We start from the raw sequence: 23,362 nt of genomic DNA, 5'->3' as shown, positions 1-23,362 counted from the left end.
CAAACGCATCCCTGTCCTGCTTAGTCTGCATCAAGCCTCTCTGTTTGGACGACCCCAACTGTGAAGGAGTTGGAACTACTGTATTTCCACCAGCAAGAAATGCTCGCATCCCATTTACAAACAAACAGGATGCACTCGCCGGCCAAGTTTCTCATGGAAACTTCATAAACAATCAAACTAGAAACTGACTAAACAATGGACCTCAGCAAGGCAGCCAACATGTGTGGTTTAGAAAAAGAACAAGCACTTGTGGTCCTGCAGCGCTTCCACTTTGCAACACGCAGGACTCATTATCGAAGAGACATTTGCGATTCTCCCTTTGAGTAAATTATAGTCCAGTGGAGTCGAGGGCCATTTCAACTTCCTGATTTCCGAACCCCATTTTTGAAAGGAAAAAAAAAACAGTCACATTTTATTCTCACAAGCTAATTACCTGTTTCTATGGTTACTCAGAGCAGGCTGGGGAATGAAGGGCCGAGTGAGTGTTGCTGACACAAAGACTTGTGCGCGCAGGAGCACAGAGGCTAAATGGTCCGGCTGCCAGTACAGGAGGATTCCTTCTGCACAATCACAGTCATTACTGCACAAACACTCACCTGGGCAGCAGCTGCAGGGCGGCGATGGACGACCATAAAAACCACATCCTCCTGACACTCCTCCAGGGCCGCATTCCAGCAAACAGCTGTCCGCCATGCCCTGCAACAGCCCGCCCGCCCGCCCGCCCGCCTTTGTGCCACCTCTTCTCCAAGGTCTTCCATACTCTTCTATTCATTACCTCCATGTATCTTTAGAGTGAGTACATCATAACTCTCCAGAGTGTAATTAGTGCGAAGTAGCAAACAAATGAAGGACTAGCTTCCCTCCAAACAAACATAAACAAGGGACCACCTATAGCACAGAAAACTGTCTCATGCTGATATGGAGAAATGAGCACAGCGAGAAAAAGTAGACCGCAAAGTGAGCAGCCGACTCCTCTCAGCAGTGTGCATTGAGAAATCCCACGGGCCCGGTGGGTATTAAACACACCGTCACATACAGCAGGTGTTAATGGAAGAGAAAGATGGGGAGACGGCTCTGCAAGGCGGCAGTTAGCCACACCGCCTGGCCCCTGCTGTGAGCGCCGCCTGGTTTCATTACACAATGCTGTGTCAATACACTAATCATATGCTCTGTCACAAGGCAATCAGGGCTTAACGTGCTAGTCAGCTGAACACATGGCTCTAAATTCACTACCCCCCATGTTATACGATGACACACACACATAATGATATGCGCACATGCACAATCACACACACCAGTCAGAGTTTGACCCTTGACTCTTCCTGTCTTCCTGCGACTGTATAGTCAGTCTCACAGTCTAATTGCCAATTGGTCATTACTGACCCCGGGGTTATCGCTTTGCTTTTAACAATCACCGAGACAGGAAGCAGGATAATAGAACGATTTCAGAACTGGAATTTCAAAAGTGCCTTAACAGATACATTTGTCGTGTGATCAAAGTTTCTGAAAATAGAAGCAGCACATGATGATGTTCATGCGAGGCTTCTATGGGAAAGTTATCCCATGAGGAACAGAACAGACCGTAAAATCATATTCGAAGTCCTCTACACAGTGAGGAATTTGTTCCTTTAACTAACTACTTCCTTCTAATTAATCATTTGATCTCACCAGTTGACAAATCCAACAATCTGTTAAGAAATTAAATTTCAGGGAAATAAAAATATATAAATCTTGCACCTCACAGACACAACCACATACAGAAATTAATGCATTAACTAAATACTAACAGTGTGAGGAAAACCATTTAGCGATATGTTGCAATTACTAACACATTACTAATTTGTGAACAGAAATTGTCAAAAAGCGACTGACCTTCTAGCTTTTGTATTTATCAATTCAACATTTAAGCTTATATGATTTTTGAAGTCAGTAGGCATAAAAATAAAATGAAATGGTTTTTTTTAACAAGTTGAACGGTTGACTTGTCTTTGTAATAAAAAATTAAACGACGAATCGCTTTTGTTCACCACGCTCTTCTTTTCTCTCAGAAGCAGAATAGCTAAAGAAGCTAAACTCCAGCTAATTGCATTCTAATTAAAATTTCATCTTGGAGTGGAACGCTGTTACTGAATGTCAGACAAGTGTCTCAGGAGCGCTCTGCACTCCATTGGGGTAGAAACTGCTGTTTGGTTATTCTGCTCCCACATCCTGGGCTCTCAGGATTTACGCATGCATCCTACTAATTGTATCTTTCGCGAACAAAAAGGAATACCAATCAGATATGAGTTTTCAATCAAGTCTCAGGTCTCTTTTATTTAAGTGCTGCAACCAAACAAGAAAATCTGTTGATTGATTCAATTTGTTTTCACTCAATCAGCGGAGATATACAAAAACAACAACAAGATGATGATGATGATGATGACGATGATGATATTACTGCTGCAGGCAACAGCTGCAGAGGGTCAGGAAGAGGGTGTGTGCTTCAAATCAAGCAAAGTGCATCTCTGCCACCTTTCTCTGTGTCGGCAGAATGTGATGCTGTTTGAAGCTGGCTCGGCGTCATTGTGATTCTCTGGGCCAAGTAAAACACCACATTCTTGGCAGCAAATTATCTTTAGGATGAAATGAGAGGTGAAACCTTTTACTGTGCTTCCCCGCCAGGACCTGGAGAAAAACAAGTCCACCTCCCTCTTTAGCCTGACTTTGCCCACACTGGCAGGGCAGACAGCTCCCGACATAATGCTACTCTTTCAGAGCTCAAGTCCAAAGTAAACATAAGAACTAATAAATCTGTGTCTGGAACTAACCCTGTCTAGCTAAAGGCCACACCTTTCTGTTGTTCAGGACTTCTGTTCTTGTGAGAGCAAGTGCTAAGCATAGGAAGTTGCATATTTAGCAGAGGATCTGAAATGTCCTCTTAGTCAAAGTAAAGACCTCATGGTCCCACTGATATACTCTGACCCTGAGAAAACTGGCAAGACAAACTCCATTTGGGGTGCTTGGAGAAATGTGATCCCCCATGGGCTTCCTGTCACACTCCACATGTCCCTTCACCTCCCGTGGTGCAGAGCTTCAATGGTCCTATGCATCATTCTTAGCCAGCTTCCCTTTGGCCAACTTTCATTATGGCGTAGCACTCCTCTGAGAGAGCGAATGTATGCACTGGCCAGCCTGCCAGGGAATCTATCAATGACAATATAGCACATTGCACCAGCCATCCACCCGCCTGAAGAGGGTGAAGTATTCTCCGGGGCAACAACAACGCCAGAGCCAAGCAGTGCTGAAAAAGCCTCGCTCAGCCTGAGAAACACGGTGACTAAATGGTTTCACCGAAATACTAAATTATTGTCCTGCAAAGCTGCAAAATCTGCTGTTTTAAGAAGAAGAAAACTAAAAAACAATGAATGAAAAAAAGAACTAACCATGAAATAACTGAGGACAATACTCGGCTTTAACCTAAGCCCCTTCGTGAGAAACATTCCCTCTTCATATAAAAGTATGTAATTCTATTATCCATTCATGGGCAGTGGTGCCTGTACCTAAAGCTTCATTTAGTCCCATGATGGTGTGTATCCCAAGGCAATGCTATAATTCAACCATGGCGAGAACAACATCTCTATGGAATAGGTGCCCCACATGGAAGTTAACACCATGAACCACAACCTTTGACAGACATTTGAAGACGAGTCTGTGCATATCTCTGCATCAGCTCTTTTCTTGTACACCTACACACACTCACACTCACACACACACACACACACACACACACACACACACACACACACACACAGGAGCTTGAATGCATGCAGGTGTGTATACGCACACAAGCTCACAAAAACACTAAACACTTCATTTAGCACCGCAAAAGCTCGATCTAATCTCTGAACGTTTTGACAGTGATTTGACGGAACGGGGGAAGGCTTACCTAATGAAGAAGGAGGCGGCTGCAGATGAGGACGGAGAGGGGGAGCTGCATGTATTGGTGACAGGTTCTGGGAGTCCCGGTTGGCTGGAGCTTCTCAGTCGGCAGGGCGTCAAGGTGTTGGTGGTCATGGTGGTGACTGGGGCCTCCGAGGCTGTGGCATCCTTGTCAGCTTCTCCCATCAAACCCTGAGCCTGTTGATGAACAGATACAGCGATAAGACCACAACCACCACTTACAAGTTGTAGTGCTCCTGCCCACCTTCCTTCCACTCCATTTACTCCCACTATGCCACAGATGGACAGGCAGCTGTTGCAGCCAGCACCGGTTAGCAGGAGTCAGCAGTATCCACAGCAGAGTCCTCCCTACAGAACAGCAAGGATGCTGCACCATTCATTGATTCTGGCAACACTCTCTGGAGGTTGCTCTAGCTGTAGCCTACTGTAATTAAGTGATAACCCACATTTAATTAGTAATTAAATCACACGCGATTTACTTCACTCTGCTTCTGATTATATCTATACCTCAATGGCTAATTTGCCACTTTGCTGGCGGAGTTCTACTTGGACTTTCTAAGAGTGAGTTTCAAAAGGGACTAAACAACATCAACAACCTAACTGAGAAATGTGATTTGTTCCATAAATGTTTACGAGGTATCGAAACTATGCCGCCATGGGCACACCCTGCTCTGGAAGCTTGGTAGTTGAACTGTAAACAGATGTGCGCTGCATTTCTTTCAGCCCTTGGTACTCTGGTAACTAATGCCAAAGCAACACTGGATATACCTGTAAATCTTCATATGTGTTACATATGTGCTGCAGCAGACCTTCCTGTGATGGTTTCTAGTTTCTTGTTGCACATACTTCCAAAAAGTTATGGAAAGATTATTATCATTGTTGTGGTGATGACACCGTTTTTGACAATGCACAGTATGTTTAAAGTATGAATCTTGCTTAAAATGTTTTACAACAGACCTGCAGATGCATAGTCCACGTCCAATAGAAGACAGTCATATGCTAACCCGCCCTCTGCTTCTGGTGTAGCTTATTGGAGATGGAGCATAAAGGCTCGGTTGGAGCTCAGGAGCCTGCAGTGGTTCACTGATTGCTTATAGTCCAACTAAAGGAGTGCAGAGAGCTAATTATATAAGCCAAAGTCAACTCAGAGACAACGCTTCAGCTGGAGTCACCATACTGACAAAAGGTTAATCCTCACCGGAGCCGCTAGTTTATCCTGCGAGACAATGATCAATAGTAGCTGACAAGAATTGGTTCTGTGGTTTTTCAGCATCAGAAAATAAATAAAGAACAGCCAAAGTTTTCTGAGAAACATTTATAACACTGACACATGAACATTATGTAATCAGCAACAACCTTGAATTTAGCACAATGCAGCGCTGCAGCCTCAGTGCCATTTGACAGGTTATGTGTTATAAACGGAGTTCAGGCCTCTGCATGTACAACTAAAATAAAATTCTTTACAATCTGTTTCATGAAGTGTCAGGCCTTCTATTATCTGCCATTTGTCAACAGGCTGCCAGCTGCACTATTTATATGCCAAGCCTGACATGTGAATGCAATACATCAGGATGAGAGCACATACTTACATTCTGATATTCACATAAGAGGCTTGGCCATTGCTCTCCGCCACTGTTAGCTTTACATAAAGACCAATGTGTTGCTATAATAAAGGACATTTTCTTTCCTCAGAAAAGCTTCACTGACCATTAGAAAATCGATGAACTTGTAGTGCACGCATGAACTCCCACTTTCCCATTTCTTCCCTTTGAGCTTGTTATCAGTGTTAAGAATCCCTGTTTTAGAGTCCTGCTTTTGCTCTCTTGAGGCTTCATCATGGAGGTTAAGTCTGATATCAAGCTGCGGTATGTGAAGTTACGACTTGAGAAGTACACCACGCAAAACACTGGCTGCAAACTGAAGCGAGCCAAATACAGATCCTCAGCAGACGCCAGAGCGGAAAGCCTCATACCACGCTGGTTTCGGTGACAGGCTAGGAACTCCCATTACACTTTGGCACGAAAGACTAGAGCACTTCACACGCAGCCGTACAGGAAGCTGCTGTGTGTAGCTCATCAAGTCTGTCACTGATTGAGTTGGTGCAGTGTCGGCTTTAAAATCAATTGGCAGCACAGTTTCAGGAGCATACAGGGACAGCTGTTGGTAGTTGCAGTGTGGGCTCAAAATTGATAACTAGCAAATCAAGCACGCACATATAGGTGCACACACCCATGAGCTCATCACAGTGCCCGTCAAAGAGTATTCCCCTTGGTATTAAGACTGGGGACTTAAACCACTCAGCCGAGCTGCTCTTTGCAGCCTTGGACCTGGACTGGCCCTGATTCTGACTGAAAAGCACAATCTATCCCCTGGTCAGGTAATTAGGCCGTGTCAGTGGAGCCATGTGTGCTCGCCCGTTTGTACCGAGAGCCAGTAATGAGCTGGCCTTCCACCCTTAACCCCCAGCTCTCCCTGATCCCTTTTTCTTGGTTTACCACTGGAAAGAAAAGGCAGAAAAGGGAGGGGGTAGGAGACAAAGTGAGAGAGATTTGAACATAATAGAGAGAGTGAAAAAAGAGAAAAAAGAGTTTGGGAGAGCGCTTCCTGTGAAGTCTGAAGTGAACGGCATAGGCCAGCACCCTATCAACAGACCATGTGAGAGCACAAGGACTCCCCTGTGACCTTTGAGCCCAGCAGCCAACAGACGATTACTGCTTCAGTGAAATGGGCCTTGTGTTAAACGGACTGCTTGGCTGGCCTCTGTAACCAACAGTCCAACTGAGGTGAAAACCGACTTCTAACAATACTGGAGACCTATCATGTGAGAAACGGACTAAGGATTTCACTCCTTTTCTGGACAGAAATTGTCCACCGTCTGTAAGCAAATACCATAATTGTCATTTTTTTCCTAAATTTCTAAAGTTTCCTAATTTGGCAAGAATCATCCTTCCCTTTCCTTCCTGTATCCATTTCTTCTCTTGTCATCACTGCTGTCTGTGGCACATAGCCATGTGAGCACAGCTGCACCAAAGAAACAGCCGCCAAGATCATCTGCCGGGCTTCAAATTGGTGGCAATGAAGCCGCCCGTGGCAGCAGGCGACCAGTGGGCCAATAACGGAGATCCTCATGGGTCAAGAGCACTTGGTCTTAGTAGATTAGCGCACATGTGGTTGTGGATTTTATGGGGCAAAGAGAGAATCACAGATTTGGGTCAGTCAATGTCTTGTTTTAAATAGTATAACACTCCTTTTTTTGCTTACTTTAGCTGCCTGAAGTGCCTGCCAGCAACACAAGGAGTCACTTCAGCAATTGTGAAGTTGGTTTATCTAAGTTGGGGTTTTGCATCAGACTCAGTCTCATATCAGGGCATTTGGGTGCTATTTGCCCAAGTCAAAGCAGCTACTTTCACATGAACCAGTGTCAGTCGATTACAAAGAGGGAGCCAGATAGCTTCAATTCCAACGACCACAAACCTCATTCCAGATGTTAACCAGAGCCTTTCCCCAACTGGGAGATTCAAGGTGCCCTATAATGGGCTGTGTGTGGGAGCGCCCCAGGCTCTCTGGTAGAAGTCTGTCTCACACACACACCCCACGTCCATCTATGCTTCTTTGTCTGAAGATCACTGCATGCTTTTCCCCCAGAAAAACCAAGAGGGACTCATGAATTAAAGCTGGTGCCTTTCGGCACAGCGTAACTCCCAATCCTCACCAGTGTGTTAGTGTGTGGATTTTTGTCTCTCTGAAGGATCTGGTTTTAATGAAAGAAAGAAGCTAGGGGAAAAAACACACATTTCTGTTGTGTCTGTAACTTCATGTCCGGAAGGGACATTTCTCTCTGTCCAAGAAGGGACTCAGCCTCGACTGTGTGGCATTGAGCGACTCATCCCAGCTCCAAGAGCCACTAATTGCTTTTAGACACGTAGATGGAGAACACCAGTCAGCCTCTCCCTCCTGTGCCAGGCCGTTTGATTTGACCTACATTGTGTACATGCAGTTAAAAGCTTTTGATGGCCTCCCATAAATAATCTCTGAAGGCACTTGTTGACATTAAAAGGGGGGAGTGAAAATCTGTCTTCAATTGTAAAGTAGAAAAGAATAACACTGCCCAGACCCATAGCACTTTGCAGTTAACAACAGTTTGCCAAAATGGCAAAATTACAGTTTACATACTGTATCTGTTCGGGATATTAAAGTACCAGGACTAGATGATTTTAGCACATGCTGTTTGGTATGGTCGGTCAATCAGGACTGAGAACAAATATCCCCGTTAACGCAGGAAGAGACATCACGAGAAAGCCTCATATCAGCAGCCAGCAATATGATTTACGATGTGAAAAAAAGTACACTGTTGACTGTAAAAATATGAAAGCACATTATCTGCGGTCATAAACCAGATACAGCATGATCACTTCCATGACACCAAGGGCAAAACTCAGGACATTTCCGAGTCTCTTAGACATCAAACAAAGCACAGACTAATGCTTATCCAACATGACAGAAGAGTTATGGTGACGCTCCGGGGTGGTCATTTGAAATGCCCTTGAGGAGAAGGTCAGCAGATTAGTGTTGCTATGCCCTCTGACCTCAGATCCCTCAGACTCCTTGACTACTGAGGAATGAGGGGTCAGCACTCCTGCAGAGTTCTGACTCACACATTCTCTGCAGGGCTTCGTCTCCTCCAAAGGTCCAAAATGTTAAAGTTAAAGACATACCAGTTTAGGCTGAGGGATGAAGTTGTTGACCCTGGAGATGCTCCACATGCCCTCGAGGTACTGCTGTGCCTGAATGGTGACGGAGCTCAGGGATCCACTGATCTGGCCTCCCGCCACTGTCACCTGGACATTTGTTTGAGGCCCTGAGGAGACAGAGGCGCTCTGCGACCAGCCTGGTACCCTGTGCCGCTCCCCCAAGGGCAGGACTGAGTGAGCTGCTGGTTGGCCTTTGGAAAGTTTTTTTGCATGTACACTGGAGGACGACACATTGAATCTAGCAGGCTGTGGTAAAAAGGATGTAGTTGGCACGGCTGCCATGTCTGAGCTGAGAGTGAGGACGGGGATGGTGGCGTGGAGCGCCTGCAAAGCCTCCTGCCTCAGTTGGTGGAGAGATGTGGAGCACACTGGGCAACAGCCAGATTCATGGCTCCCAGGTCTTTGGAGCTGCTCGAACAGGAAGGTTGCATATCCAGGGTCCTGCAGGGTAAACACAAACAGAACAGGGTCTTTAACACAACTATATGTCTAACTTGATCTCGAGCATATCTCCCTATCTGGACTCGTGAAAGGATTTCCTGTTTGTTGTTCACATTTTCCAAGCGCGTCGGTGGTCTGCTAGCAGTGTGGTACCTGACTGTCCCCCGGGACCCTCACACCCCTGCTTTAACCACTTCCTCTTTCGGGGATGGTTGTTTGTTTAGATTGAGATGCTTTGCCCGCATACAATTTAAGACTGCGGATCAGGTTTACCAGACATGTGCTCATTTTACAGCGTCCGCTGGGAACTAAGACCAAACAAGCCAAACGGGAGAAGACAACTCTGAAATAAGGCTTGGAGGGATTATGTGAAGAGACATTCCGAACCAAAAAAAAACCCAGCAAAATGTGTGAAGCCATCAAAATAAGAGGGAAGATTTCAGCTTATTACTGCTTTTAGTAACGGTGTCCAGTGGAGTTTTGTCCTTTTGCTTCATCTCTGAGAAGGCTCCCTAGGGTTTCTGTCTCTGCTGGGGAGGAATGATAAAAGAAAACAACAGCTGAGGGGACTATAGTGCCCAAAACCATACAATTTACATATGATAAGTGTCCCAGCATGAAAACATATGATATGCCACCAAATGTGACAATGACTACCTCTTCCAGGAAGCTGGAGGCACGCTGAGCTATGAATGAACTATTCAAATCCTAAGTGAGGGTGGAACATAACTTTCTCTGTGTTTTAGGGAAACAAACACAAACCCACACACACACACAAACGCACACACAAACACAGACAGTCAACACAGTCTCTTAAGAGGCATAAAGGGCCACTAGGCTTCTGCCCTGTGGAGTCGTGGCCTAAGACAGGAGCCCACGGCCCGTACATAAATGTTTATGAGGCCTTTGCTCCATGGAACCTCTGAGGTGATCAGGAGGAGTGAAGCAGCGGAGAAACAGCAATCCTATGCCCTAATGTAGTGCCACTTAATACAGCTAACCCAATAGACCCAGAGACCAAAGAGGCAGGCTGAGGGACTCTAAATCTCCTCCCCATGAAAGCAGCTCAATACAAAGACTTTTAGATGACCTTTCTCTTCAAACACCCAGAGAATTAATAGTATGATCACGCAACCTTCCCGCGGCCTTACAGAACGTGGACACATATTATCTGAACATTTGTCCTTATTCTCAAAAATCCACTAAATTACACTCAATGACGGATCGGCATAATCTCCATATCATCACTTTAAGGAAAATTATGCAGATGTAAGTCCTGGCCTGATGTAGAAGGAGTGCTTCTGGTAAATGATTTACTGTATTGACAACTTTCGTTTACACATAGGCAGGCACGGACAGGATGCAACCACATCTAAGAAATATGTAGAAAATCCTATAAATCTCGAAACGAAAGATGGGCTGGCAACTGGCTGATGGTAGATCAAGTGCAGTATGATGAATGTTGATGCTGTAGTGAGGAATGGATTTAAAATGTAAGAAGCTTATAGTCGAAATACGAAGCTATGATAGGGATTTTAAAAATTGTATTAAATGCAGCTAGATACTGGCACGTGAACAATCTCCACTTTAACGCTCAGGCTGGATATTTATGCACAAGACGGGACAGTTCCGCTAAAATAAGATGAAAGAGTCTTTGACAAATCAGAGCTGGAGAAAACACCGCTGGCTTCTATTTTCACAGTCGCGTCTGGCTTCATGTACGTGCTCTCTAGACAGGAAATTGAAGTAAAGTCATAACCAGTCTACTCCGCCCTTCCATCACCCCTCACCCTTTACCCTCGGACCACCCCTTACCCACCTCGGGGCCCTGGTAGATGGAAGAAATCAATTTCCCTCTCTCTCTCTCTCTCTCTCTCTCTCTCTCTCTCTGTCTCTCTCTCTCTCTGTCTCTCTCTCTCTCTCCATGCATTGTTAGATGTTGATTTAGGGGAGCTAATAAAAAGCCACAAAGCTGAGCCCATCTGCTATTCAGTTAGGATTCTGGAGGTTAGAGAGTGCAGCTTCTCCTGTAAAGCTGTCTGTGAGTTTATGCCCTGTGAAGGGAATAAAGGGTCAGGGCCACAAGGCTTATGAGGATGATGACGCTGATGATGAGGATGATGATGCTGGGGATGCGGAGGAGAATGAGGTGGATGTGATGAAACCGAAGGCCACAGAGTCCATCTCGATATAGTACATGAGAGGTCGAGAAGAGCATATTAAACATCAAGATTGGTCGATATTTCACACATCGCTTAGACAATGTAGCTTCGGATATAAAAGAAATACAGATCTAACACATTAAAGCTTGCTGAAAAGTCCCCATGTAGTGACAGGCTCCAACGGTTTACTCTGGGCTTTACTTTGGGCTACCAAAGCTTGAGAGCTTGTGCATGAGAATAAACATAAAACATATGATGCTTGAGTGCACCCAGCCCGAGAAGTCATATTGTTTCTTTTATCATCCATGTGATCTATTACTGACATGTGCAAGTGGGCGTGAAGAGCAGCACTGCTGAGGAACAGCATGTAATGCACAGCGGCTACACAAACCAAATGTCCAAAGCATTCCCGAGAGGCGTGGACCTACATAAGGGCTCTGACTGCTCGGCCATTGTTCAGTACAAGTGGGAGATGGTTTTGGTTTTCAACCTGAGGTTTACCCGGGGAGAGACTCAAACTGTACAAGCGAGGATAAGAGGACAGGGAGAGAAAGAGAAAGAGAGGTGGAAGGAGGTAGGCCAGGGTTGTGGCCCTTGCCTGGAGGCTCGTGGGTGGTTGTGTTGGTTTACTGCCTGTCGGCACTGATCTTTATTAAACTCTGGGGACAAATGCAGTCCGATGCTATGGCCTTATTATGGAAAGGCGGTGTGCCGAGAGAAAGCCCTGCCTTCGGAACGAGCCCTTCGCTGCCCTTAGAGACCTAAGTTTGTCTCTGTCCCTCTCACTAACTGTGATGAAAACCTGGGCAGCGGCAGCAGCAGGAGAGAGAGCCACCCGACTAACTGACTCTCTCCGGGTTGATGGAGAGTGTCATCACAGACATCCCATGCCCAGAGGCTGATGGAAACAAGCTCAGCCGTAACCACTTACTGTATGGATGAGAAGACAGGGAGAAAGATGTGCATGATTTCTCTCCCATGCCTCCTTAAGGCGCAAACGGCGCCACCGGGCAAAGTCACATGTAGGTTCTTCCTCAAATCACACCTCATTTACCTCGTCTCGTCAGTACACCTTTTCTCTAACCAGACAAAGTGAAAATGCCTTCTGACTGCATCAGCTTTCAGCGTCTGATGTGCCTCTGATGCGGAGCGCCAGGCCAGATATAGCAAGTTGCCTTAAATCAAGGGAAGGTCATAGTGATTTGAAATGCATGAGGCTGCTTGCCAGCCGAGAGACTTTTAGGCACGCTCCATTGAAAGTAAAATACCCTGGAAACCATATTTTCTATTCCAGTTGAGCCCACTGTGACCCACTGCCTCAGTGGCAGAAAGAGAAATGAAGCAAAATTGTATCAATGTGCATCTATAGAAAAGTTCTGACATACTGACTGAAGCCTGCGGCTTGCAGCTCCTGTCTGAACTGTTTTACAATTTCCGGTAATCTGTTGCGCATTCGGTCTGAATGTGATTTAATTTCTTATTTCCAACATCAGTCATGGTGCGATTTGCCCAAAATAGGTCCACAACCGACATTGTAGCATTGAGACCTTCACTAATTCTCCATCGTCTGTGTTCATTTTGTTCAAAAAGTTTTATTATTATTAAAATACTCAGTCTTCCTTTCTTTCCTTCCTCTTCCAGGTTTCTTTTTTATTATTCTACCAGCATGGAAACATTCCTCCAAAAGAGGCAGTACAACACCATGCTGCTTTATATCTGTGCTCTCTAAACTTTGCTCTCACCAGCACCAGTCGTGTTTACACATTACAATTCTTCAGCACTTCCTATGACTGCATTTCTTGTAAAGTCAAGACCACACAGCAGCTGTCAAATTTAATGTCCTTTCAACTCTCTGCCTTTCCTTCCTCTGCTTCCCAGTAAGGATGCGACCCAGCCGATCCCTGTTTGCTTGGCCTGAGACAGTGTTGACCCGAACCACACACCGTCTCCATAAGTCTCAAAGGGATTGGCCCCCCAATAAACCGCAGGAGCTCTGGCAGTCCAGATCCCGGGGTGAGGACGAGACCTTCCAGCAGGCCTGCTTTCCCACAGGTAGCCCGGCTCCCTATGACAGCCAGGTCAGGAGAAAAATGAGCACAGCTGCTAGCCTTGCCCCGGGTGAGCACAGGGCATTAAGGCAGATTACATTCCCAGGATGAAAGTAACAGATCCAGTGGTGTAATCCCTCTCGGCCCCCTGCTCCTTCTCAACTGTTCCCACCACCTCCACCTCCAAGTCAGCCGGCTCGACTCCCCCGAAGGAGAAGAGAGCTGGAAAGCCGGTGACGCTGATTAGGTATCAGGTATAGCTTTTAGTGCAGCAGCAAATCTGGGATACAGACCATTAAATTTAACCACTGCCTGCTCGGAGGCAGAGAAGACAATGACTCAGGATGTCACACTAGCATGCTACTTAACTCTGTGGGAATGCCTTTGGTAGAACACAGAATGGGATGGCTCACCAAATCACATGAAACAGATGTTGGTTGGCCCCTGTTTGCTGACTTGACAAGATTAAACAAACCTGTAATAAGACTTTCCCCAAGCAAATTACGGTATCTTCAGCAACACCATCATTATCTACCTCATAATAGTGCCAGACAAGAAGCATCCAGCGCTATGCTCTGCTGAATTCATTCATCCTCTATAGCTGTGTGAAAAACTGATTCATTTTTCTGTCAGTTTTTGGCTTTTTATTGGCGCACAATGAGATTCCATGAAATCATTATGAAATATCTTTGCTGCTTACTCCTGCGTTTCTAATGTGAAATGTGGCTTTTGTGTGGCTCTTATCGTATTATTCAGATAATGCGATAAGAGTTTCAATGTAGTTTGATCTTCAGTGAGAGAAAAGCTAACAAAATGCTTTTTAGATGCTTCTTTCGCTGCTCCTCTTTCTCTTGTAAACCTCCTGAGGTCCACTAAATATTCACTACTACACTTTTTCACCTCTGACTTTACAATTATACATTTTTTCTTAGAGAGATAAGATAGCGTTACCAAATTCTGCAACCATCTTGAAGAGTAACTGCTTACTTCTGAAGTCAACAACACAGTAAAATGAACAAACTTCCCCATTTTTAGATCAAACAGACGATTACCTTGTTTAGAGAAGTACATCAGATTTCATCAGTATTCTCTGAGATGACCAGCCGAGTGTCCCAGCAGCAAGCATCTGGTGAGGAGCTCAAAGACACAGACCTGTGTGATTTAGCCCTTACCTCCCTTTAACTGTCAGTGAATGGCTGACAGAAAATGCAAATAGGCGTTACCCTTTAGTGACACTTTTGACACATGATAGCCCCAACTGTCCTGAGTATCACACTGACAAATCCTCAGATGATGAACGTTTACAGGGTCGAACATATATTCTGTGAGAAAGAGCACACAAGATGTATTACGAAGTGCAGTTATGACCTTTTTTTTTTTGTATCTTGATAAGATCTGGTGGGACATGTTGCTTTGTTTCGGGCTTACTCGCGCTGCGATACAGCTCGTTCTACAGTGCAGCCTCCAGCTTCTGCTGTCATCCATATAAACAGATGTCGCTGTCCATCAAAAATAAAAAAGGCCATAGATTCTGCTGACCCGCAGGTTAAACATAGATAGAGTTAAATGTAATCACTCATGAGTCTTTGGCAAACCACCCTGCACCCATTAATGACCTCTCATAATGATGTGTCACCACTCCATATGGTCGGCCCATTTATCAGGATGGGAGTGCTTGAAGCTCGTCTTACTGGAGGCAGAATGTCACGTACTGTACATGTTTATATAAACCTGTGACAATATAAAGGTTCACCAAACCCTGAGGAAGAAATGGATGAAACGCATGAATGTATGCATGTGTGTGTGTGTGTGTGTGTGTGTGTGTCCTTGTGTGGCTGTCTTTTTACACCACACCCATCCATCACTCCAGTCTTTCGCCACTTGGCCAGTTAATTAGCTTTTCCTGTTCACTCACGCACATAAAGAAAACAAGCCCCTTTCAGACTGTTTGGACAGACTTCATTCTCCCGCTCCCCCTCTCCTGCATCCCCCCCCCTCTCGCTCTCTCTCTCTCTCTCTCTCTCTCTCTCTCTCTCTCTCTCTTTCTCTCTTTCTCTCTCTCTCTCTCTTCTGTGGACCCGAGGAAGCCTTCACTGTCTCAGCCCCAGATCCGTCAAGCTTTCATCAGCTTTGGCCGAGGTCAGGCTGTTGGGAGGTCCAGCCTGGACTCACCAGCAGGAGAGTGAGTGACTTTAGCAACTGCCACAAGGACTTCTGCTTTACTCCAACTCAAGAACAAACTGATTTTCAGAGATGTAACAGTGCTCTGGCTTTCACAGAGAGAACAACATGAATGATCTATCCAAAGTTTTCTCATTAGTGAAAGTAATGCTCAGCTGCATCACCAGATAAACTTCCTTTCCCCTGAAATATTTTCCACTTGCCTGCTGCCCATACGGTAGCTGCTGTGCAGCACGTCAGGCAGCAGCGGGGCTGTTTGCTATGCTGCCCTCGCCGGGGACGCAGTGGATTGTGTTTATGTACACTTGCACCAACAATTGTGCACCTCTAATTAGAATGGCTGATTTTTGGCTCAGAGACGCTCTCAAGGTAGTTTCTCTTCTAAACCCTCAACCAGGCTTCACTGTGGAAACGAACCAAAAATGTGAACATAATGAAAAATTCAACAGGCAAGCTGGAGAGGCAGTAGCCAGGTGTTGCTGTAACCTGCCGGCGAGAGCAAGGACAGAAGAGGGGAAGAGAAGGAGGGGTGAAGGGATGGAGGGTGAAAACAAGGTAAGAGGGTTAAAAATCTGGCACAGTCTCAGAGAGCATGGCTAATGAAAAGCGGAGGTTGGTGGTTGTTCTTCTCCTATAAAATCGGATATTTTGCAAAAGGATGAGTAATAACATATGACCACTGGCATTAGAAAGCTAAAACTGAGCATTTACGGCCCAAACCTAATTTCCCCACCGTCCAATACATTTGCAAAGGCCTCATTAGTGTGCAGCGTGAAACTGAAACAGCATTCGTATCCATCCACTGGAGCTCGTTGAGAAATCTATTTTTGTCTAAGAGCCCACTCTAAAAACACTCACGGCAGAATAGAGCATTCTGATACAATAGTTCCCTCCAACGGCCCAAACTACTACTTCATTTTTTCACTTCAAATACTTTGTATTTCAAACCCCCATTCAGTCGACACGCAGTGATGACAGCCACCTGCTTCTGCTCTGTCTGAGCTGTCGCACCGAGAGAGATGCATTCACTGCAGTTTGTTCTCGGGGAAAGCTTTTCGTTTGGACTGGGAAACGGAGCACCGGCAGTTCCCAGTTTGCTTACAGAGAAAACAAACTGCTGCTAAAGCTCATGGCAACTAATCACCGTCGCAGGACTCCCTCAGCCACACAGAGAGTATGTGTGTCGCGCCAGTGTGCGTGCAAACGGTTGATTATCAAACCAAAATGCAAAGGGAATTACTCATGCTCAAACAGAAGTAATTGCATACGCTATCTTCATCAACATCCTTCAGATCCTATAATGGAAAAGAAATCTGTCTACACATCAACAACATGATCAGAATTAATCATTTTTAGATCGAAATTTAAATACTTTTTCATGCCGAGCAGCACATAAACATAAAAGGAGCGCTTTGGCCTAATCTTATATGGATATTGTAATATTTCATCCCAGACGCCTTGCGCTTAAAAGCATGGATACTCCGAGTCATGAAAATAGAGCGGTATGAAAGTGATGACAAGGTGAAGTGTTGAGTGTCCTACCACAATTATTCCCTCCACTCTCCTCTTGCAATGGACGGTACAGTAATTATGCTGGCAAGCTGCCAAATGAATAAATATTCAAGTTTTCTGTTGCCGCTGGAGTCTCAGTCTCCCTCCCACTCCCTCTCTACACATGGAGTGACTATAGATTTGGTTAGTGAAGCCACATAATGAGGCACTGCAAGTGGTTATTGTTGAGCATGACACTTTTTATAATTTGGAGGATATCTCAATTCTCACTTATCGGCCCATGTGCTGGCGCGGATGCGGGAGCAACAGGGTGACTAATTAGCTACACAAAGCCGAAGGGACTGGAGAACGAGCGAAAGGTTCCTTCCCCATTTTGGCTCCCTAAACGTGTTCATACGGCAAAGCACAAATCACCCTGAGCCAAGGTGAGCTGTGCTGAGCGTCCCTATCCCATCCACTCCCATTCTGCAGAGCTTTATCTCAGAGAGTGACATGCTTTGTGTCTCACAAAGCTGCTGCGTGTCGGGAGAACAATGGAGCGGCAGAGTTGCGAGCGGCAGAATCAGTCTGGTGCAACAGCCTAGGTGAGGTAGAGAGAGGGGGGAATACTAATTTATCATGAAAGATGTCATTACCATGCCAATGACTTCTCAGAGAACACAATTATCACTAATAATAGAAATGTGAACATCAGGCCCAGGGCATTCAGCCAGGAAAGGGTGGAAAACTGTAGTCTGTTTATGAGAACTAGTTGTTGAAGGCGTGTGAGAATACTGGGAGATAAGCACTAACCATTTTCTGTGTTTTGTTGGGTTTTTTTCTTGCTAATTGAGATGTCTAGACATATTCAATTGAACATCAGCTAGATAAGGAAGTGGGCTGAACTATCTCGGTGGAGAATAGCGCACGCTAATCCACTTACTGAGTCCGGAGGATTTTCATTCACCATCCTAGAAAATGCTTGGCTTATCAAAATGTTTTCACATGCACATTCTGCCACTTTGTCTGGGAGAAACAATAGCCTCATGCAAATGGCCTTATTGGCCACAACAAAAAGCAACCATTTCACTTAATATTCAAATGACTTGGTGAGGATTGGTTCGGCTGAAAAATATTCACTTTTTTATTATAATTGAATAATGTATTCTATTGTGCTTTATTTCATAATGTTTTCAGTTACAACCAAGTTGAATAGAACATTGACCATAATACTGAAGGGCCTGAACAACTTTTCATTGTTCATGCTGAACGCTAACATGCTCACAATGACAATGTTAGCACGTAAAGCAGGTCTACTGTTAGTCATCTTAGTTTAGCATGTCAGCATGCTAACATTTCCACAAAGCCCGGACCCAGCTGATGGGGATATTATTACTGTTGCATGTATTTGCTCATAAACCAAAGTGTTGGACACATGAAATTTTGAGCTGCCGGTGTTGCTGAAGAAAAAGTCATGTGATCAACAAAGTAAGCAGCAGGAATCATCCTCTGAGAATCTGTGTTTAGATGTTTCAGTCTGGACTAAAGCAACGGATCGACAGACAATATTAAACAACAGACAAAAAAGAAAAAAGGACAAGAAGGGGTGTAAACCCATTCCAGCACCTTGGAGAAAGCAGACCACCTTGTCACGAAAGCTTCGTATCTTATCCACCTGTGAACGAGCCTCTGCATGACTAAGAGGCCGAACACATCACTGACACAAGCTAACTGGAGGCTGCCAATCCAGCTTTTTCTCAGCCCAACCAAATGCAAAACAGGGAAAAAGTTACAAAACCGTCTCTATTCACATGACAGGGACGCCAACAAGGACATTGCTGCTGTCATTTCCCATCGCGAAATGAAGAGATAACCTTGGAGTTGTTGGCAGCTTGTTCCGTCTTGAATTTTGCTCTTCACATTCTTCAGGGCTTTTTTCTCTCTGCCTGCTCATATTAAATGTCAAAACACAGAAGAGCCTGGTGAGAGAGGAATTCGTCGTGATGGAAAAATTTCTTGAGGAAGTAGAAGGAAGCTGCAGGTTCACAGTTAAATTGCGTGTTAAAAGCCAAACTAAAAGGACGGATCATGTGAAAGTGAAAATGGAGAGCTTCTGCATTGAGATTTATATTTTTGGCTCAAGGGTATGATGGCATTCATCTGAGTCTGTCTGGCTACATGAGTCCTGAGTGATGCGCTTTAACTGCACTTAGGAGCATGAGAAACACCCCGCTAACATCAGTTAAATAACAATAGTCACTGAAGGACGAAAGCTGTACGGTATGCAGCAGATGGAGGAAGACTAATGGGTCTTTTATACATTTATGAGTAGAGAATGGAAAGTCGCCAGATTTATCATTAGGTTGGAAGGAAAATAGTCTCCAAATGCTTTATTTATTTAATTTCAAGTGTGAACTAGACTGAAAGAAGAATGAGCTATTACATCATGTCACACTGAATCACGTGTTACATCTGTGCCTTTTTGAGCCACACACACATACACTCACACAAACACACACACACAGTCATATGTAAAGTGGGTCTGGGGATGCAGAAGCATGCCCTGAGTTTGATTGTGGGATCGAGGGGTCAAAGGGTAACTAATTGCACGACTCATGGAGGTCAGCGCCGGTGTGGCCTTCTGTCAAAGCACTGCAACACCACCATAAGGTCTGTCAAGAAAGACAAATGAACTGCGACCTGCCTGCTGATGACAACGACCCCAGTCAACATGCCCACGCCGTATCTTAATCTGGGTCACGGAGACCGGAGCAGACCATTGCTGCTGCTCGAGACGCTACGTGCTGGAGGAGCTATTTCCGATGTTTACCTGTCAGGTTTCATGTTCAGTTACTGATCAAGCAGCGATAGTGAATAAAAGTTGAGGTCACTTCGGCCTCAACACAAATTGCTGGGGAGACAAAAAGCCTGCTTGGTGCACTCTGGTCAATCTAACAATAGCATTCTTGTTCAAGAAGCTCTTTCTTTTTTAGAGAACCCATGAAGAGCTAAACTTAACTCTGCCTTCAAACTCTTGGCATTCCACACAAGAGTAACTCTCAGTTTTACACAGTGACTCCCAAAGCGGAGCAGAGAGCGAGATGGCTATCATTTTTCAACAGTCAATAATTAGCTGCCTCCCTAATCAGCTGTTTGTGCAGCATGCCTGTCCGGGCCTTCTCATTTAGCCATATCACAGCAGACGCCGGGGCTTTTACCTGCCATGCCATCAGTAAGCCGCCTGAACCACACTGATAGCTGATTCTACTGTCTGGAATGTACTCGCAGTTACGCCCCATAAAAGAGCTTTTACCAGGCCCGTGTGTGTGTGTGTGTGTGTGTGTGTGTGTGTGTGTGTGTGTGTGTGTGCGTGCGCATGCGTGCGTGTGTGTGTGTGTGTGTGTAATCCTGTTGCAAAGAATGAACAAATATTCTTGATGGATGGATAAAAATCACATGACAACTTCAGCCTGACGGAAAAGGTATTGTGATGGAGGTCCAGGGATCATCCAAAGAAAAGGAGTGTCTCGCTTTCATGATTAACAAAATGTCAAAAAGGATTTCCCTTCCTAAACAGAGACCACAATCATGTGAGGCTGCCAGCTAGAGGGACCCGTCCAGATGGGACGTCTCCCCCTGTTTCTCCGCCTGCTGTTCCTGCACTGTTTTGGAGACAAAAATGACCCAGACCTGTGTCAACAGCTGGGAAAAGCATCCCTCACTGTGCTTTGTGAAAGTGATAAAAATAACACCATGAAGTATCCCGCAGTGGGTTACGCCCTGAAAGGGTCTGTTTTTCCAGGCCAGGAGGGTCACTGTCAGGCAGAGCTGGATCTCCAGCCAACGCACATCAAGGCAGCACTTTCCTAACCTCCATTTTCGCCCATGTCTTTTTCCTGTTTTGACAGGAAACAGGAGATGATAACATAGTCGCACAAACAAGCAGAGATTGCCTCCGGCCTGCCGCCTGACCGTCCTCGTGTGGCGGTGGACGTCTGTTTTCTTTAGAGGGCCTCGTGTCCAAACATACAAAAAATAACACACTCACTGTCTTGTACAAACATGGACACCATGCCACTGTGACGCACAGGCATGCACACCTGACACACACACACACACACACACACACACACACAACCTACACACCTGTCTTCATGCCAAGCTTGAATTATCTCTCCAGATCCTGGCACAGTCAAGCCCTTCCTCACAGGCTTCCAGCAGCGTGCCAGGACAGCGTCACACAAAGGGACGCAATAAAACAGACCACCAAAGTCACGGACACAAGACTGAAAGAGGGGAGATGAAAGCTTCGGTGGTCGCCACGGGGAACCAAACATACACTGTGGAGGTGAGCGGAGGAGCAATGTCAATATCTAGCAGCGAGAGGAAGGGTGGGGGGGGCACGGCTGCCAAAGGAGGTGTGGACGGGTATCGTCTCTTGTCCGAGGCGCTTTTGGGAATGTGAGCCTTTTATGTTGTCAGGAAGCACACCGTAGTGAGACACAACAAGCGAGTGACGGGGCCATTAGAGGGGCTTTGTTGACCACGAGAGAAGCTCAAAGGATCGGGCCACTTTGATTGCCCTCTCTGATCCCCCACTCGCCTTTGTTTATGAGCTAATTAAGTATTGTTCTGCTGCGGCAGGAGCCTCAAGCCCTCCATCCCCACAGCGCCACCATGACTTTGAATGGCTACTGTATGGCTTTTACAGCACTCTCTATAACTTAACAACTCGAGCAGGAACCACTGTCTTAAATGCTTTCGAGCATGGGAACCAACCGCAGCTGAAAGCTGATTCTAGATGTGTATGTAAATGCCTAAAAAGCGCATACAAGAGATCAAAACACCCGAATCAGGTTCAGTCTGACAGGTCAAATCCAGTTCAAATGTGGTCCCCAGTGGCCACTGCTATGGGAGTTCAAGTGTGCCCTGCTTTCACCCCTCCATTGGTCGCTGCAGGCAAAACAGCCTCCCACTCACAAAAAGATGAAGACATAAATGCCCAGCATGGGATGAGGGGAGGCCGAGGGGTCAGTGGATGGACAGGATAGGGAGGAGGGTAGCGTCTCGCTCGATGGAAGTGGTAATGACCGTTTGACAGCGGTGAAGACATTTTGATGAAGAAATGCTCTTACCGACGGAAGGGCATTTTTAAAGAAATTGAATACACATGTGCATGTTTACCTGTGTTAAGGGGCAGCAGCAGCACATGAAAAGGAAATAAAAGAAAAGTAAAAGAGAAAAAACACAATTTGTGCATTTTTTAGTCTGATGAAAACCACAAGGAAAAATTAATTAAAGATGTTACTCATATGAATTATATCTGAACATCTCATGAGGTCAAGTTAAAGGTTAGCATTGCTTTGTAGGACTAACGCCTCCCCTGGAAACCAACACTTGCTTAAACTTCAAACTAAAGCTGAAAAAGCCTGTGTAAATTGCTAGCTGTCTGGACTTGAGAGAAGGACCCTGCTTTTGTAAGTTGTGGCTCTTTTGAGCCACTGAGTTGTTGGGGGTGAGTTGGACACAGGGTCAGCGGACTGAACACTACAGCAGCCTCTACTCCACATCTGACCAGTAAAGCTATGCAGGAATCCACCCAGGCCACAGCCACAGGTGTGCTCCCCGAGAGCTTCCCGCCTTTTGACAGAAGGGGGGAAGCATTTCCGTGTTGCACAGACACGTTCAAAGGAATTCCAGCACTAAATAAAATATGATATATTTAGAACAGTAAACAACTATAAACTATCGTGTTGATAAAGAGAAGCAGTTAAATCTTCTGAGAGAAAGAGTTAAACACCTCAAATACATTAATAACGATAATTTAACAAAAATACTCACTGAAAGCAGCTCTAAAGATAAGTGAATTGCAAAGGCAATCAAATGACATTCAGTTGGGCCAAAGAGACAATTCTATGAATGTGCATATATACACATTGTCCACACACTCCTGCAGACTTCTTCTCACACTCAGCATGGGGATCGGGCAGCACTTCTGCTGCGCGAGGCCCAACAGCGAGTCCCCAGAACAACGAGGAAAGCTGAGCTTTTATGGTTGATGCTGAACTGATACTGAGCAGCAAACACAGAGGATGGAGAGGCAGTTTGGGACTCGTAAACAGAGAGGTTTACGTTTAAGTGCCCGACACACACGAAGGAGATAAAACAGCCCAGAGCTCTTCAGTGGAGAGAGTGACATCATAAAATAGAGCGGTAGTAACAAGAGGGGAAGCATAAAGGACGGATGTATTAATGGGAGTCGGATCATGGGAGAAGGCAGAGGAAGGTTTACTCCACACGCACCCGCTGGGAGTAATGACAAGCTCAAGACAGCATCGTTTCTCTATAA

At 45.4% G+C, this 23,362-nt stretch overlaps 1 protein-coding gene across 1 annotated transcript in view; it reads right to left on the bottom strand.

The window, feature by feature from the left end:
• LOC137787804 (kinesin-like protein KIF26A) overlaps window positions 1-23,362 on the bottom strand; it is a 39,676-nt gene that overhangs the window by 5,277 nt on the left and 11,037 nt on the right. Inside the window, exons 2-3 of the mRNA XM_068580542.1 lie at window positions 8,655-9,131; window positions 3,926-4,116 (exon numbers count right to left, since the gene is read on the bottom strand). Coding sequence (XP_068436643.1) covers window positions 3,926-4,116; window positions 8,655-9,131 — 668 coding nt within the window. The remainder of the gene's footprint in view (window positions 1-3,925; window positions 4,117-8,654; window positions 9,132-23,362) is intronic.

The sequence above is a fragment of the Clinocottus analis genome, unplaced genomic scaffold, assembly GCF_023055335.1.
Source record: "Clinocottus analis isolate CAN_PGR_092001 unplaced genomic scaffold, fCliAna1.0.p SCAF_17, whole genome shotgun sequence".
Lineage (NCBI taxonomy): Eukaryota > Metazoa > Chordata > Actinopteri > Perciformes > Cottidae > Clinocottus > Clinocottus analis.
Note: the sequence above shows the minus strand (reverse complement) of the source record. Positions and strands in the feature narration are given on the sequence as shown.